This window comes from Conger conger, chromosome 11, assembly GCF_963514075.1.
Source record: "Conger conger chromosome 11, fConCon1.1, whole genome shotgun sequence".
In the NCBI taxonomy this organism is placed as follows: domain Eukaryota; kingdom Metazoa; phylum Chordata; class Actinopteri; order Anguilliformes; family Congridae; genus Conger; species Conger conger.
Window position 1 is genome coordinate 43,048,618 of NC_083770.1, and position 18,377 is coordinate 43,066,994.

The 18,377-nt window shown below is 49.8% G+C and overlaps 1 protein-coding gene across 1 annotated transcript in view; it reads right to left on the reverse strand.

The window, feature by feature from the left end:
* ak8 (adenylate kinase 8) overlaps positions 1-18,377 on the reverse strand; it is a 45,078-nt gene that overhangs the window by 1,517 nt on the left and 25,184 nt on the right. The window contains exon 12 of the mRNA XM_061261719.1: positions 11,479-11,620. Within this exon, the coding sequence (XP_061117703.1) occupies positions 11,479-11,620 (142 nt within the window). The remainder of the gene's footprint in view (positions 1-11,478; positions 11,621-18,377) is intronic.

The following is an 18,377-nucleotide window of genomic DNA, read 5'->3' on the forward strand; positions in this document are numbered from 1 at the left end:
ACGTCCTTTCGGTCCGCCGCAGGGACGAGTGTTCTCAGCGTGGCCCCGTGACGGAGGTCCACAGCTCTGCCTGAAGGCCGGGCGGCGAAACGCCTCGCCCCGCGCCGGTCTGCCTGAGCCACGGCGGTGTGCTGTTCACACTGGGACAGGCAGGCGGTGCGACACGCGGCACGCAGTTCTGACGCGCAGGGCACTGCGGCACGACGCCGAAACTACCTCGCCTGAAATAACAATGAGCGCAGCAAGCGCAGCGATTCGACGGAGGAGGGGTCATGGCGAGGGGTCGAGGGCCGCACCCCAAGGGTTCCCCCCCCAAGGGTCCCCCCCCAAGTGTCCCCCCCCCCCCCCAAGTGCTTCAGGCGCACGGTTATGTGTGAACAGACCCGCGCTAACCAGCTAGCTGCTGAATCCTCATCAGAACCACAGTACATCAGACCAATTAGCCAAAATATACCCTGATAAAACCACATCCTCCTCAAATCCTTCTGCCGCGATAGAAATAATTTTTGTCCTATTGTATTTTCTATATTGCTGACTGTGTGCTGGTTACAGTGCATAATGTATCGAGTACTGGTTGTTTCCTTTGAAAAGGTCACAGTGCTTATGTGTACAGGTCACAGTGCATACTGTATTGAATGTTGGCTGATTCTTATATAAAGGTCACAGTGTATACTGTATTTAAAGCTGGCTGCTTCTTATATAAAGGTCACAGTGCTTATTGTATATACTGTACACACTACGTGCCGTGGTGCATATAGACATCTCTGGAGGATTTGTGAAGCTCTTATATTGAGTGGAGAGTAGGGAGGCAGTAGTTTGTTGGGTTCAATATTTTACCACGGTTGTCATGCACTCCAAAATACAGCTTTACAACTGTGTGCCTGGGTAGCCTTGTCACTTGTTATTGTGTCTCTGTTTGTGTGTGTGTGTGCGCGCGTGTGTATATAATTATTTCTGGGGGAAATGGTATCCTGAAATTTTAATGAATATTTGTCTTTAAAAAAGAAATAATAACTACTGTGCAAAGCTATTAGAATTAATATTTATGCCACATGATGAAATATTCATAAACTTGGTAGAGGAAAAAAAGATGATGGGGTAACAAGCAGTTTGAGGAGGGGGTTTGTGAGTGTGTGTGTGTGTGCGTGCGTGTGTGTGTGTGTGTGTTTTAGACAGTGAGTTTATGAGAGGAATTTATTTATACTCGATCTGGTTTTACCCGACAGCTTGATGTTTTCAGACAAATGACAAGTACTAACAAGCAGCTGTCAATCACCGTCCTCCGCTGAGCGTTATGCGAAATGACAATGATGTGGAGTGCGTACGTGTGCGTCGCGAGACCGCATACATACAGCCACAGACAGGAGAGCAGGCCTCGAGTTTGCTGAGCCGGAGCCACAGACAGAAACTCTTCCTTCACCTCTTTCCTCTTTGTTTCCAGATGTCTCCTCCGTCCGGGTGATCCAAGCGGCTCTGTTCATCCGATCCACCTCTCCCCTGCCCCCCCCTCCCTCCTCTCCCTCTCTTCCCTCCTGTTCCATCTACCCAAATTAAGAAATTAATGAGGGATAGATTCTTTACAGACGGCCCCTGCAATGTTTACCACTGATTAAATTATAATGCGGGCTCTGCTGTATTATTTATAAGCCAATTAGAGGAAGTGTTGCTTGATTTGATGGGGAGCAGACACACAAAATACATTTAACTAATAGAGAGCAAGAGTGGCGAGTGAGCGTGAGGGGGGGGGGCAAAAAGGAGGAGAGAAACAGAGGGAGGGGGGAGAGAGAGAGAGCGAGGGGTAGTGGAGGACAGGGCTAAAGCTGCCGATTGCCCGCGACTCTCTAGGATTACGTGGCTAATTGCCCTGCTTTATCTGCCTGTCACGGATAGCCATGCATATTTCATTGTTCCCAAAGACTCTGATTGTTTGCACTCGTGTTGGGGCTGTAACAAGCAGAGGACTGGCCAAACTGGAGTGTAGTTAAAGGCTGGCTGCAGAGGGGGTGGGGGGGTTATGGGGGGGGGTATAGGGCAGCACGGTCGCCCCCCTGCTGTGACAGAAGTCCGGTATGGCGCTCTAAGAGGAGGCAAGCTCCGGGGTCAACGCGGGGCAGACCGGGTTCACTGTCGTTTTTCCAACCGCCCTGCAGTTCTTTATCAATTACGACAAATCGTTATTGCCACTTTCTACGCTACATCGCTGTTCTCATTCGCGATGCCAGCCAATGACCACATTTATCACATCATCTTACACTCGGTCTTAAATGCTGTCCCAAAGAAACATGCTTCTAAGCAGTGGCATGGGGTACCACTGCATGGTCAAGATTAATGCAAGTCACACAGTACAGGAATGATGTATCCACAGAAACGTATTAATACATAGTAGTGTGTTTTCATGACACACAGTGTTTTATCTCACAAACTCATTCTTAGACTTTTCCATATGTGCATTGAGATGGGTCATCATTAGCAAGTGTGTTAATACACTCATGGATTGAAACCTGCAGCTCCCAAACTGTGGTTCACTGGAGAAGGTTGATGCAGGTCACAATATACAGGATGTAAACAGAAATCACCCTCTAGCGTACAATTTCCATTGATATTCAGACCAGTCGGCCTAAAGGGTGCACCGTGCTGTATCCAGGGTACGTACAGTTGCTACGGAATACACTGAAAGCATTTTAATTGCACATCTGAACAGAATAGCGGTCTACGGTTTCAGCGAGAGGCAGGCCCGGTTAAAGACGTTGGACGGGCAGCGCCTGGGAATGATTGATCAGATTTTGAAAGCTGAGCAGGACACTGGAGCGCGGGCACATCCTTAATTATCTGATGAGGGAAGATTATCTCAAGGGTCCTTTTTCCTTTTCTCTCTTCTTTTTTTCTTTTCTGAGATCGAGTGGCCGCTTTTACATAACAAAAGAGAAGGGCTCCCGGCCCTGACGGACCTCTTTCATTTAGATTACCCGAAGCTGCCTTCAGGTTTTTTTCCGTGCGAATTAGGACACTGAGGAAAGGGGACCCGCGTGGCCCACGGCCTCTTCAGTCAGCTTCCGCCCCGCCGGGGAGACTGACGGACAGACGGACAGATAGACAGTCAGATACGCGGCGTGGAGCCAACAGGCCTAATTTCACGGAACTACAAACAAAGTGTATCACTACAGTATATGCTGCCTGCGACCATGCGGACGGCCCGGTGGTTGGGCTAGTACTCTTCCAGTGCACTCTTCACTAGAGAAAAGATGACAGATTTCACCGGAGACAACCTATGACTGAGTGACTACACAGTGATAATCTGAGGATCTCTGGACCAGCTTAAGCCCACTTCAGTCCAGGGGCTAAAGTCACAGTCACAGTCAGTTAAAGACAGAGCCCATACTCAAACCAGTGATGTCAATACAGGACTAAGTAGGGAATGCTTTAACCGACTGAGCAATCAGGAGGCCAGTAATGATAAGAATATGAGAATATGTTTGGAAAATGACAACTACATGTCAAGTCAAAAGGCAGGTTTGACCTGTCCCTCTACCTCAAACGCATCTTTGCTACCACTGCTAATCTATACTTGCGCCCCTTTGATTTACTTCATTCCCAAAGAAGCCGAACCCTACCGTAGCCCAGCCCTTCTAAGCTCCTCCCCACCTGTCATCCTATCCTAGGACACTTATAAACCCCGCCCCCTCTCCCGAGACGTTGGGGCTTATGAGAGTTCCTCAGTGTGGCAGGGTATCAAAAGCATTCAACAGGCAGTGGGAGCGAGAAGGTAGGGAGTTAGGGAGGGAGCAAAAGAGAAAAAAAGCAGAGGAGAAAGGATGAAAAGGTAATAAAGAAGGAGAAGTGGTAAGAAAGAAGCAGAAAGGAGAGAGGCCTCCTGTTTTAAAGTGCTCAGGACTCTGGCACAGCCGGCATTACAGGTGTAAGGCAGATGACAGCGCAGGGCAGACACTGCAATCGCTATGGGCTTCAGTTGGGTTCACTCAACGCACCTGAGCGTTAAAACCTAACGCGCTACTACATGCAATTACATTACGGCAAGCATGCCTTACCGTGGAAAGCCACGAGTCCCCGCTGACTCTCTGTCCACAATGCTCCGCTGTTATCTCACGCTAGCCCTCCGCGGGGTTAGGAAAAGCGCGATCGGCCCGCGGGGGAGAGAGCAGGGGTTCGAGCCGGACCCCGGCGGGGGCAGGAGGGGCGGGGCCCTGCCCGCTCGTAAGAGCTGGAGCGGCCCCCATCAGCTCCGCGGCCCCGGTAACCGGATAGCTGTTAATTAATAAAGCTGTCAGGTAAATGGCTGCCGCCCGGCCGGCCCCATCTCATCAGTAACATTATCACGCTGCCGCCTTGCCTCCACTCTGGCCTGCGGCTCAATTAAGATAATGAGATGCAAACGAGGCCAGGGGGCTGCTAATGGAGTAAGGGAGACTTTTCAGATGCCCACTTAAGGGGCCACTCCCACCCTTAATCGATACCTCTAATTGCCGTTAATGACGGAGGGTGAAGGGTTTGTGTGTGTGTGTGTGTGTGTGTGTGTGTGTGGGGATGGCTCCACTTGGCCTTTCCGCACAGTATCAAGCTGTAGGTGAGCGTTAAGCCCGCCCTGGAAAACTAGCAGGGTTTCTGGTGTCAGGGCTGCCACCTACAGCCCTCGCTGCATGGAGCGACAATGCACTCTACTGAGATTAATATGCGCAAGCTACATGCAGGACTGGTGCCGTGTGTAGTGCCATACGCCGTTTTATTTCCCTCTGTACTCCCAAATTTTACATTTTAAATAAAAAAAATTCACATGGTTCATGTGTGCAGATTCTTCTTTTAATAACTGCTAAAGTGTTTCTTGCTAGTCTGGTGTGCTCAATTGCTTCCTTAGTGCAGGTATAAGAAAGCGTTCATGAGTCAGTTATTGGCATTTGTCAACATGAGGACCACAGTTGTCCCAGTGAAGGCAATCAGTCACACCAAATCTTAGGATTACCAAAATCAACAGTTGGAACATTAAGAAGAAAGGGCACTGGGGAGCTCAGTAATCAGGCCTGGTAAGCCAAGAAAGGCCTCGACAGTTGATGACCGAAGAATTCTCGCCATAATGAAGAAAAAAACCCCATCACCTGTCTGACAAATCAGAAACACTCAGGAGGCAGGTGTAGATGAGCCAGTGACTACTGTCCACAGAAATCTTCACGGACAGAACTACAGAAGCTACACAGCAAGATGTAAGGCACCAGTTAGCCCCATAACAAGATGGCCAGGTTACAGTTTGCTAAGATGTACCTGTAACAGCCTGGAAGTTCTGGAAAAAGGTTTCTGCAAGATTAATTTGCAGCCAAAAAGAACTGCCCAAGATCCAAGGCACCCCCCCCATCAACTGTGAAACAATTTACTGGCTCACTTTTATTCAGTCATCATGTAACTGTTGATAGCAGCAGCAGAATGAATTTTGAAGTGTACAGAAGAATTTGATCTGCTCAAGTTGAAGTTCAATTGCCTCCAAACTCATTGGATGGCGCTTCATTCTACAGCAAGACAATGATCCCAAACATACAACAAAGGAGTTGTTCAAAACCAAAAACTGGAAAATGGTTGACCGACCAAGTCATTAAGCCAATCTGAATCCAATTGAACATGCATTTCATGTGAATTGTTCTATTACATATCCATAACTGTGGAGTGCAGAGCCAAATCAAGAAAATAAATGCCTTTGTCCCAAACATTTTGGAGCCCACTGTATTTAGACAAGACCCATTGAGAGGGCTGACTGAGCGGGTGAAATGGCCGCTGCTTTGACCGCCTGACGTGCGTTATCTCAGCTTCTGTCACGGTCCTCAACAGACGTGTCGCCAGGCCTGAAATAAGGCAGGGATGTAAAGGGTAGAAGGGAAAATGGGGGGTCCGGCCTCCCAATACCGAAACCTGCAGAGCTGCACCTTAATGCCCTTTCAAAAGAACAAACAAGGCTCTCTTTCCCCTCACTTTTCTATCTCTGTTTTTCTTTCCTTCGCTGGCTATTCCATTTGGAAGCGGGAGGAAAGGGCTCGCAGGGTGGGGGGAGAGATAAAAGGGCCGTTCTGCAAACAGAGGGCCGGGGCCCCCGATCGTTCACCGCGAGGAGGAGCAGCCGAGGTCTTCTCCGTGTGATTACGGCGCCGGGGCCGTGCCGGTCTCCGACGCGGACCCTGATAGCGCGCTTTCAATATTAATGCCTTCCTGCCACCGCCTGCCGCGCCTATTGATTTCTCCCCCCCGTTATATAATGGAGGCTCCGCTCAAGGTTTGAACAGAGGCCCGCGTTCCGGGGAGAAAAACGTCTCTTGTAATCGAGTGCCTCGCCTCAAATATAATTGGATTTCCATCGGTAAAGCTTGCCGACCCCTCCTGAGCCAGTGTGCCTGCGTGCTGAGTGTGTGCGCGCGTGCGTGTGTGGGTGGGCGCGTGTGTGTGTGTGTGTGTGCGCGTGTGAGCGGGTGAGAGTTTGGAGTGTTTTAAATTTGACTGAGTGCATCCATTTCCTGCTCAGTTTCCTTAGTATTATCATGCGATGTCATGAGGCTCACCACTCCCTGGATAATTACTTTTGCTGTCACTTGTGTTTTGCGGCCCTTTCCGTTGACAGTTCATTGAGATTTAGGATGTAAACTCGGGGACAGGCGAGCATGAGTGTGTGAGGCACACGGTTAAATGCGCGCTAATAATGCGCAGCGTTCAGCAGCCCTGTCTGTGCGCATTCAGCCGATCGGAGCAGTTGTCTGCTGCCTTACCCTTTAGCCCTGTCCGTAATACAAACTACGCAAACGACAGACAACCACAGACAGGTCGTTCAGGCACATTCAATTCATGCCTTTTGTAATGTCAGAAATGCCAGACTCCATCTTTATTATCTATTCTATTGACAGGGGTATTAGGATAGCCATATTTTAGCAGTTAGAAATGTCATTTCTGTCAGCGCTCTGTCGTTTGAAGAATTGAAATATATTTTTTTAATACAACAGCTGAATTGAATGGTTTTTTAACGCTGGCCCTCGGTAACTGGTGTAGTATCTGGGATTTATTTACAAGAGTACGATACACACACGGCGCTACAGTTATGAAGGCCGCACAGATAAAAACGCCTGCATCGTGTTACTATAAACGACTCAGAAATCTAGTGAAGTCTGTTCTGGTGATGTGGGACATTTCGCTTTCCTTCGCGGGCTCTGAGCCCCCGTTCAACGAGCTGTCGAACGGGCTCTTTTTGCGCTCCGCGGTTACTCCCGCGTCTGACGGTCCTTTCGGCTGGTTTCCGGCATTTTCCGCCGCTCGCCGCCTCTTCGCTGCTCGGTGTAGCGTTCAGGGCATTCCTTATTAATGCGCTCTGGATGAGAGGATCCTTGGGCTCCCGCCCCGGCAGAAAATGGAGCGACAGTGAATCTCTCCGCTCGAGGTGTCGGGAGAAGGATTTACAAGAAGGCGCGGCCGGGGGGGCGCGGCCGCCAGGGACACCTGCACCCCCGGGGAGAGTAACGCGAGCCGCGGGCGCCCTCCTGGAGAGGTGCACAGCGCCACCTGGAGGGCGGCGCTGGTGGCGCGGGGGAGCGGACAGAACGTCCGTTTGATTAAATGGCCGGGGATCATTCCAGTTTGGCACTGATACGTGGATATGTCACATTCAGCCTTAAACAAGTAGTACCCCAGAGGTACAGTTATGGACTGACCTGTCATGTACCTTAACACTGATAAAGCATGACATGTGGAAGAGTCAATAATGCTCACTGTAAACAAAGACAATAACAAGTTTGCAAAGGGTAAAGGTAGCAGGGTCATTGAAAAGGAGATCCTTCATATAAAGTCAACATTAGTAAAGCCAAGTAATTGGACAGTTGGCTAATCAGCTGTTTCTGATTAGTCAGGCGTATTCAATCACTTCCTTAGTGCAGGTATAAGACAGCAAAATGAAAGCAGACTATTTGTAAAATAAAGCTAAAAAAACACAAGTAATGTAATTCCAATCAATAGAGGATTGAAAAATGTGAAATGGGTGTTTGGTGTTACTTTTGAACTGACAAACATCTGACCTCCATTCCAGATACATTCATATTAATCAGAGATTTGTCTGAAATATATGAATTCTTATTTGATGAAGGAAGCAGGGGAGGCAGGAGGCATTCATGGCTTCACTGAAGTGTTGTCCTGGTAACATCACTCAAAGCATGCAATTGGGGCTAACTACAGGACGCCCATACCTCCCCCACGAGGTTCCAGTGGCTTCCGTTAAGCCGTTCCACCTCGCCACCCAAACCGTCTCATCTGAATTAGTTCCAATTAGGACGGCAAGATCAAATTACGTGAAGGCCCCAAAACTGGGACAGAAAACACTACATTACCCACAAGGCTGTTCTGCCGATGACCTGACCCTGTTTTCCGCTGAGCAGTCCGAGGGTAACCCGAGAGGCGGGTCTGTGCCGTACCCCCGGTCAGGTATTTGGGGTAATTGCGGCCTCGCGGTGCTAGGGTGGGCGAGCCAAATCCGTCCGCCCGGCTCGCTCTTCTCCTTCCTCCCTCTCTCCCGCCGGTTCCCTCCCTCTCTCTGCGGTGGAGGGCGTATGAATATTCGACGGCACGCTTAGCAAACGCGCGGCGGACCGCGGAGGGGAGGGGGGTCGATGGCGTAGCTTTAGCTGGAGTAATGAGGCTTAATCCCTCGCTGATGCCGGCCCTGTTTAAACAGCTCCTGGACCAGTCGCCCAGTAATGGAGTAATTAACCTGTGTGCCCTCCCCATCAACCCCACTACTGCTTACTAACACTGAGAGAGAGAGAGGGAGAGATCGAGGGAAACCAAGAGAAGGAAAGAGCAAGAATGAGATGGAGAGTATATGAACGACACAAACTGGAAAGGGAAAGAAAAAGAGAAAGAGCTGGTGAAAAGGAAGGAAACAAAATGAAGAAGCAACAACAGATTGAGAGGGGAACAGACAACTGACAGAAATAGAAAGAGGAACAGAGTTGGGAAGAATGACAAAATGGGAGAGAGAAAGTGAGACAGAGAATTAGAAAGAATTAGAAACAAATACATAGATAAAGAGAGGTAGGCTCGGTTTAAACAGAGTGCAGCCGCGCACGCTCCATTTCGTATTGTCGCTGGGCGTCATTGCGTTATTCTGTGCGTTATTCATATTTTCACAGCACAGAGCACACACGCATCACCCAACCCGATAATGACATTGTCAAAATCCCAATAATGGCACTGTGTGCTGACGCGTTTCTCACTGCAGCCACCCAGCGATGTGCAGGACGCTGCACGGAGGTACGAAGTCTCTGTGGCGCAGAAACCTGTGCACCGGCGTCCGTACGGCCCTGTGCAGCTCGTGTTGACGTCAGCCTGCGACGAGATCTTCCTGTTATTATGCCGGTGTGTACACTGAGCCATAAGGGAGACGAAGAAAAGAGAGATGGAGAACAATAAAGATCCTCCACACACACGACACTGCTGACATCCACACAGGTAGGCTGAGCGCTTTATGGTTGGGATGCCTACTGTTCACAGAGCGGAATGAAAGCTCATGTGTGGAGTCAAACTGCTGAGATAAAGACATAATGTTTCCAGGCCGGGCGCTCGCTGTTCCCCGCGGAGACGCAACGGAGGTCGCGGAGGAGAGAAAACCCTCCAGCGTCACCAAACGCGAGGAACACGCAACCGCAACGCGCTCTCCCACACGCTCTCTCAGCCCGCTGCCAGGGATGTATTATTCTCTCAGAGTTTGTTTTCCTGCCTACGCGCGCTTTTCCGAGTGCGTGCGCCTTCCTGCGCTACATCCGTTCGCTCTCTCCCCCGCGATCCCCACGGACCGCAATTCCACATTTACCCAAAATCCAATTTCAGCAGCGACGGGGACTAAAGACCTGTTCTTCTTCTACCAGCAACCGCCCCTCCCTACCTCCACCCACCTCCCCTTCTCCCCCCCCAGGACCAACGGACTACCCTCTGCAGTCTTGCAGGAAGCTCCAGTACGTGCACCCCCTTATTTTGTGAATCACACTTTCCGCTGTGCATGCTAATCACGGCTTGCCACCCGCGCGGCAGAGAACCGGCACGGCGTTGCGCCGGCTAGTGAGTCGGTGGTTATTTACCGCGCGAGCCGTTCGAGAGGTTCGAGGGACAGTCAGAGCCAGCTGACTGGCGGCACGTCTCCCGCCGATGACAGCTCGCCTCCCGCGGTAAGCGGGGCGCTAACCCCGGTACCTCCGATTGACTCGCGCCCACCATTTCCCCGAGGGATGGCGTCCCGCTGCAGAGAACGCCGGGCCGCAGTCGGCTAATGACATGCTAATGCTATTCCGCCGCATACCCTGCATATCTATTCATCGCCTTTCAGTGGGGTGGGGGTAGCGGAATCATTTTTCGGTTTTTACCGAGTTGACTCAAATGTTTATTTATTTTGTTTAATTTCCCTCAGTGAAATGTCAGCGATTGACAGCCTGACTGTGAGCCGGGCTACGTCAAATGAAGTTTGACTGAGAGGAGAGTGACACGGGCCGGTGGGGAACTAGCGGTGCCTGGGCTTATGCCAGGACTGTACTGATTACACCGAACTGACTGGACCAATCTGGAGCCTGTCCTCAATCATCCCCATGGACCCCCAACGCCCCCCCCCTCTCCCCCGTACCACCATCCTCAGCTCCTCATAAGCTGCAGTGGGGGCCCATCAGCACCACACATTTCCCTTCCAGCACACGGGACACAAGCTCCCTCTCCCTGTATGCAGCAACAATGAAACTAACTTTTTAAAAAAGCTACACGAATTTTGAAAAAGTGAAAAAGAGACACAAAATAAAGTTTTCATCTATATTAATACCGCAGATAAAAACCAAGCTGCCACATCAGCTTAGGAAGCCACTCTATTTAAGCTCCGTGTCTGTATTTTAGTTAAAATGACTGAATGACCGTTTTATGCTCATTAAAACAGTGTATTTCTCAGGCATATTTAACTATTTTGGTCCGTGTTAGCGGGTCAGAAATGCTTCACAGGGTGCCGGTGATGCCTGTGTTTTCACGGTGACGTGGACGACAAACACAGTGTGCCTCTGCTGTTCAGCTGTCAGCAGCACCGTCCAAACATTTGGTTAATGTGGTCTCAACGTTGACCCAACCTCTGTTCTTTGTCACCTGCTACAAGACCAACACCCTGCTGGGGGCAGTTGCCCGGCGATCAGAAGGGAACTGCATGGAACTATAAAACATGTTCACCACATGCTGATGCAATATAATTCTTTAAGCAGCCATTGGTGCTGAAACTAGTCGTTGGGGGAATGAGACTTCAAGAACCTGAAAATGGGTGTAGCTACTGTTTACTGCCAATTAATGTCTGGCTCCTTTGAACCAACCAAACAACTTTTTTCTCCATAGCCAAACTGTGAATATGACCCGATATGAACAATGTCTCGTTTTTTCCCGGTTCACAGTGCCACTGTCAGTGGTGGAGGCGTTACCTGGTGGAAGCGTTACCTGGTAGGGATAAACTTGGACTCCTGGAGCTTCTTGGCCTGTTCCATGTCACGGGGGAATCCGTGGAGCACCCAGCCGCGCGTGGTACAGTCCAGCCTGCTGAGTCGCTGGGTCAGAATCTGGAGAACCATGCTGTCAGGTACTGAGAAAAACAAAACCACAGGTAAACCTGGTCAAACAACCTCCCACTGTGCTACCTAACCAGTGGCCAAATAACCGTACTGCTAAAACATATTTAGAATAGAATCAAACGATTCTTTTCATTTTCGGTATGTTTTTTAAAATATCATACAATCATACGTTTCGAAAAGCAGATTTCTGATACTATGTTTTTATAACTTGAAAAACAAAGATTCACGCTGTAATGTCAAAAGGTACATGTATTTTTATCTTGCAGTGATTTGTTCTGGCTTTCTCAGATTTTCTTACTTGGGACTATGTTTAAAGAAAATCACATTTCAATTGTGGAGTATAAATAGAGTGCCATTCTTCAAAAAAAGAAGGTAGAAAGGAAATTAAAGTTTGATCACAGAGGGGAGAGAACCTGCCTCTGTTATCTAAAGGAAGAGGAAATTATGGATGTTCAGAAGTCCTGTATGAAACACTTCAAAGGAATCTCTGGCAAACCTTCTCCGATGCAGTCGAAATGCGCAAACCAAATTCTCATACCTGCCCCTCTCATTACACACACATACACACACACACACACACACACATTTAACTGCGGAGAAAACATTTCTGGCATATCTAGCTCCCTCTAGTGATCTCGAGAGGCAGGGCAGAGTTGGGCACAAGCTGTTTGGCTGGCTGAAAGAAATGGCTCCAAACTATCTGTTACACAGACCACACACCTCTACCTACCGCACATCTATATAAGGGTACAGCCATATGCATGCAAGCACATACCTGCAAACATCATACAGTATAAAAACAACTGCACACACGCATGCACAACACTTTGGCTGCATTCGAAACCGCACACTAGCATACTAGCATACTACTCACTTTCAGGCTGATTTCTATTGAAATGTAGTACGAGTACTATGCGGCTTTGAACACAGCCTTCGACACATCGGTACCGGTTTTTCAGAAAGCCCTGGCAAAGCTCAATATACTCCAGTCCAGGCAGAAGCGCTTTCCCTTCAGTGGGCGGCGGACACGGAGGGCCACGTCCCGCGACTGTGGTGCGCTACGCCCGGCCGCCAGGTAACCCGCTACGGCACGCCGCGCGGAAGACGGCGGAGACGTCGAGCGGTAAACCGCGCCGCTGTTTTTGAGCCAGGAAACATTTTGACACCAGGCTGCAACATCAGGGGAGAGCAGACAGGAGAAAGCGGAGAGAACACAAGCAGAGAAATTGGAGCTGACAAGCCGACACACCGCACTGGCAGGCGCACACCACAACAACTGCCTCAGATCTACAGACATATTGGGCTTGTCAGGCACACACCGCAACACCCGCCTCAGATCTACAGACATATTGGGCTTGTCGACACGTCCGGTTCCCCTCTTTATCACCGGGGGTAGAGCTCGGGGAGGGTAGGGAGTTCTATAGCGGGGAGATTAGGACGCACACGAGCGCACGCACACGTTGCTGTGTAAGAGAACGCTCTTGGAGGGAAACGATTGCGGAGAATTTTACGTCAATAACAAGACAGGTTACGTATCAAACCACATTTGCTGGGACACAATATTTCCTTGGATCATTGCTCTTTACAGTAACTGGGGGAGAAACCCACAGTAAACTGTAATTGTGTTGTATGAATGCAGACGTATTGCATTTATTGGATTTTCTGAGGTTTGGTCCTCAGTGCCCTTCATCATTAATTAAAAAATAGAAAATGAAAGCAGCTGGCCCCAGCCTTACAGGCAGCATAAGACAATTGTTTGTGTTGACGGCAACATCTGAAAGATTGGGGTGAATTAACTAGCACTGCTTACCGGCTTTGTGGGTGGGGGTGGGGGTGGGGGTGGCGGACGGCATGGGAGGGGCTCGGTGGGAAGGGGTATTAAAAGGAAACCGGGGAAGTAAGAGGTAGGTAGCGAAAAAACCAGAAAAGGAAAATATAAAGAGACCGGGGTGAAAAGGAAAAAAAGAATGTATTTTCTGTGGAAAAGTGAGCTACACCCGAGAGGTGGTGGTGGGGGGGAGGGGGGGGGGGGCACTGAAGCTGGTGCAAAATTAAAGTCGACGGATTCAAACTGTCCAATTTCCACATCAAACGCTCCTCGGCTCCGTGCTCCTACAGAAGTGGCTTCAAACACAGCGCAGCGCTGGAACGAGATTCTCCCCCCCCCCCACTTCTCTCTTTTCATAATACTATTTTTTTATTTTCTTAATAATCCCGGTCTCTAAATCCCCTAAGCACTGTACTGGTTACACTAGCCGCTGTCTCTCCCCTGCCTAATTATACCCCTGTGAGTCTATTAATCAACTTGTAAATTATTTAAGGCGGAGAGCTCCTCTGCCTGAAACTTGTGCCTGATGCTGAGGAGGGAGAGAAAGGAGAGGGAGAGGGAGAGAAACCTTGAAACCCAGAGAGGGGGATAGAAAAACAGAGAGAGAGAGAGAGAGCGAACGGGAAAGAGACGAGTCTTCAAATAGTGCCGCTAGCTCCCGCAGGGCCACCCGGCTCCAGTGGCTGAACGCTCAGGCCAGACGGAGCTCGCTCAACATTTACTTTAGTTTTTTTATTTTTTTATTTTAATGCATCTTGTTTTAAACAGACATTTTCATACAGGGGAGAAGACACTAGGGACAGAGTGAGAGAAGGGAGGCAGTGCGAGGGAGGAAACTTCTGTGGATGGAGTGGACGCATCTGAGTGGAGTTGACACTTGAGCCCCGCTAGGTTCCCTGTGCAGGGGAGGCACGGCGATTGTTAGTGCCCTGAATCCCCACGCTGCTCTGTCTGATGACTCACACTGGCTGACAGCTCAGAGAGAGGGAGAGGGGAGACAGAGAGGCAGAGTGAGAGAGTAACAGAGAGGGAGAGAGAGAGATAAAGAGAGAGGGAGAGGGGAAGTGTGAGAGAGAGGGAGAGAGGGAGAAAGAGAGGGAGCGAGGGAGAGAGAGAGGGAGTGAGAAAGTGAGGGAGAGGGGAAGAATGAGAGAGTGGGAGAGATAGATAGAGAGAGGAAATGAGAGGGAAAGAGAGGGGAAAAAAGAGAAAGAGATGAAGACAGAGAGAGGGAGAGACAGGTGTGTAGCCCCAACAATGACTCCCATATCCGCCTCCAAAGTTAAACTGGAAGAAAAAAACGAACACTTTAGAGATTATTATTATTTCTATAAGGCAGTTACTCCTATTGGACTGGCGTTTTACACCGATACTTGCGTTATGATGTTACGTCAGGTGGAGGTGTGAGGCAGGTGAAGGACTAAACAGGAGAGGCGTAGATTCTGCACTTCGCCTCCTCCTTGTTTCCCTAGCGCTGCTCGGCTAATAAGCTCCCTGCGTTGGCCACCTGCCTCTCGCTCGGCTCTTACCGCTGCACTACCGTACTGCACTAGCTTTTCTCCCCGTCTTCAGCCCGTCGCTACGGCTGCTATGCTCCGCCATTGTGGCTGTCAATGCCCCGGTGTCAGTGTTAGTGCATCTATACCTCAGTCGATGCGCTCACGTTAGCGTGCCTGTTGATGCGCTCACGTTACCATGCCTGTCGATGCGCTCACGTTAGCGTGCCTGTTGATGCGCTCACGTTACCATGCCTGTCGATGCACTCACGTTAGCATGCCAGTCGATGCGCTCACGTTAGCGTGCCTGTCAATGCGCTCACGTTAGCGTGCCTGTCGATGCGCTGATGTTAGCGTGCCTGTCGATGCGCTCACGTTAGCGTGCCTGTCTATGCGCTCACGTTAGCGTGCCTCTGTCGATGCGCTCACGTTAGCGTGCCTGTCGATGCGCTCATGTTAGCGTGCCTCTGTCGATGCGCTCACGTTAGCGTGCCTGTCGATGCGCTCATGTTAGCGTGCCCGTCGATGCGCTCACGTTAGCGTGCCCGTCGATGTGCTCACGTTAGCGTGCCTGTCGATGCGCTCACGTTAGCGTGCCTGTCAATGCGCTCACGTTAGCGTGTCTGTCGATGCGCTCACGTTAGCGTGCCTGTCGATGCGCTCACGTTAGCGTGCCTGTCGATGCGCTGATGTTAGCGTGCCCGTCGATGCGCTCACGTTAGCGTGCCCGTCGATGCGCTCATGTTAGCGTGTCTCCGTCGATGCGCTCATGTTAGCGTGCCTGTGTCAGTGTGTCGCCGTTAGCGTACCTGAGTTTACACGCTACAGATTCATAGCGCAACTGCCTACTTTACATCCATCCATGTGAACTTTCTAGTTTACCCGCTAGTTTAATACCGCAACTGTTACTATCTTAACCTATAGGCCAGCGGAGCATGGGCATCCCACTACAACAGTGTTCCTCTCGAGATTTCTTTCCACCGTGGAGTTTAAGGGTCTTTCTCCCACTCATATGCTATTTGGACACTTAGGGCTGGTATTTCCTTCCCTTCTGTTACTCTGTAAAGCCTTCTGTGAAAAGCTCTATACAAATAAAATTGAATTGAATTGTTAGCACGGCTGTGTCAGCGAGGTAGGTGCGTCTGTGTCAGTGTACCACCCCTGCGGCTCCCTTCCCCTCCCGTCTTGTTTTTCCTTTCGTGTGGCATCACAGAAAGTCACGTTTGTGTCGTACGGGAGAGGCAGGCAGGCGCGTGTATCGCGGATTCATTCGGAACTGGTACTTTCTGAGCCGGGTGAGGAAGTAAGAGCAGCCAGAAAGCGCAATGTGAACGGCACGGGCCTGACACCTAGGGTGTTTCTGATTAATCACAGGATTCAGGGTTTTGCATGGTTTTTTTTGCAGACAAATGACTTGCTGGCTTCCGAAACAAGGTGAGGCGTAAATGCTGCCCTGTGGCCCATGCTTGAGGGAGAATAGTTGATAAATATGGAAGAGTTCTGTTAGTTTCATTCGTTTGAATGGTATTCATGCTGGATTTGTGTATCCCTTCTGTAAAGAGTCTGTGATGTGGCTGTATGTGACAGCTTCTGCATTTGATGGAGAGGGCAGGTGTGCTCTGGAACTGAGCAGAAGAAATTGTGATGGGGTGAGTCAGAGGTTAAAGGTCAAAGGTTAAGACGGGTAATAACACAGTTATTACAATTGATCAACCAGACGGTCGAATCCAACACTGAACCCACTAACTACTCAATTTGCTTTCTGTTAAAGCTGACACATTCAAAAGTATACACCTTGCCATAAGCAAACATAGAATGCACCAGAAATTCACACAAAAAACTAGGCCTTACAAAGCCTCACTGTTTTTCAATACACTAAACATGTAAGAAACATGTAAGAGTCAACTCTCTGGTTAGTCCAGTAATATCTGGATAACATTAAGTCCACAAGTGTGTCTGAAGTTATTGAATACATACACATTTTTTATTCTTGTCATAAATATGTGAATGTTCTTCATTACCATTTACGTCATCTTATGACTTATAATCCACTTATCAAGCACAATATTCACATATATTCTTAGAACTAGTTAGCCATGTTATTCTGAAAGCTTTGTGGCAGCCACTTTCCAAAAATCTGTCATATCTCTGTTCTGAATTAGGCAGAGCAAGCATTTTCCCTAATTCTGCATGCCCAAAAAAACCAAAAATGAACGAAGAAAGAAACCTCATCATTAAAATATAAACTTCAAAAATAAACAAAACAAAACATAAACAAAAACAAAACTAGACAAAAAAGCTTCTGCCCCCCTTGTGACAGCCCCCACCCCCTCAGGATTCTCGCGGCTGGCGGCTCCCTGGAGCGGGAAGGCTGGGCGGGATCGTTTGCTCGAGAGCGCCGGGACTGTGGCTGGGACAGGAGTGGGAAGGTTCCGTGTTCATGTGCAAACCACAGCGGCGCCCGACGCCCGCCGCTACGTGACCGAGCGACCGTCTCCGCGGACACCATCCCCAAACCCCCCGGCCCCGCTCAGGTTCCAGCGCCCACACGCGCCATCCCCAAACCCCCCGGCCCCGCTCATGTTCCAGCGCCCACACACGCCATCCCCAAACCCCCCGGCACCGCTCATGTTCCAGCGCCCACACGCGCCATCCCCAAACCCCCCGGCCCCGCTCATGTTCCAGCGCCCACACGCGTAAAGCGCGTCGCTCCCGCCGGCGCCGTGGCAACGGCCGGAGCGGCGGATGGGTCTGAGCGCGGCTCTGCGCGGGTTAGCGCTGACGTTCCGCGTGCACCCGTTTCTTCAGAGCTACTGGGGCCAACTCGTACGCAAGCTAGGGGAATTACCCGCACTATCAGACAGGGACGGCCAGGTGACTAAGGGAAGCGGCCTTCTCCGGTGCAACGTGGAGCGAACGTGTCTGAGTGCATTACACGGAGGAATGAAGCAGCCTTGTGCCGCATCACCCAGAGAGATGACTGCTGGGACAATCGCTGGGCACTGCAATATTAACACGCTTCTGAGCGTGGGCGTACAGACGGACGTGGTGGAGGACAGGCAGGTGGGGAATATTGGGAATAAGAGAGGATAATCTGATTTTCTCCCCACTGGGGAGTTTTTACCTCACTTGTGTTTTTGGGGTTCTGCCTTTGTGACAGTTCTCTATAAAAAGTGAAACTGAAAAATAAATTGAATTGGACTGAATAGGACATTTTTCCACAGGCAGGGGTTCACGACTCTTATTGACTGCCATTGACAGTGGCTGTGTTGAGGGCTACTTTCCCAAATGGTAATGGTAAATGGTTGACATTTATATAGTGCTTTTATCCAAAGTGCTGTACACTTGATGCTTCTCATTCACCCATTCATACATACAATCACACCAATGCAAGGATTCAGAAGTCTCTTGAATGTTAAAGCATCTCTTACTATTACTATTACT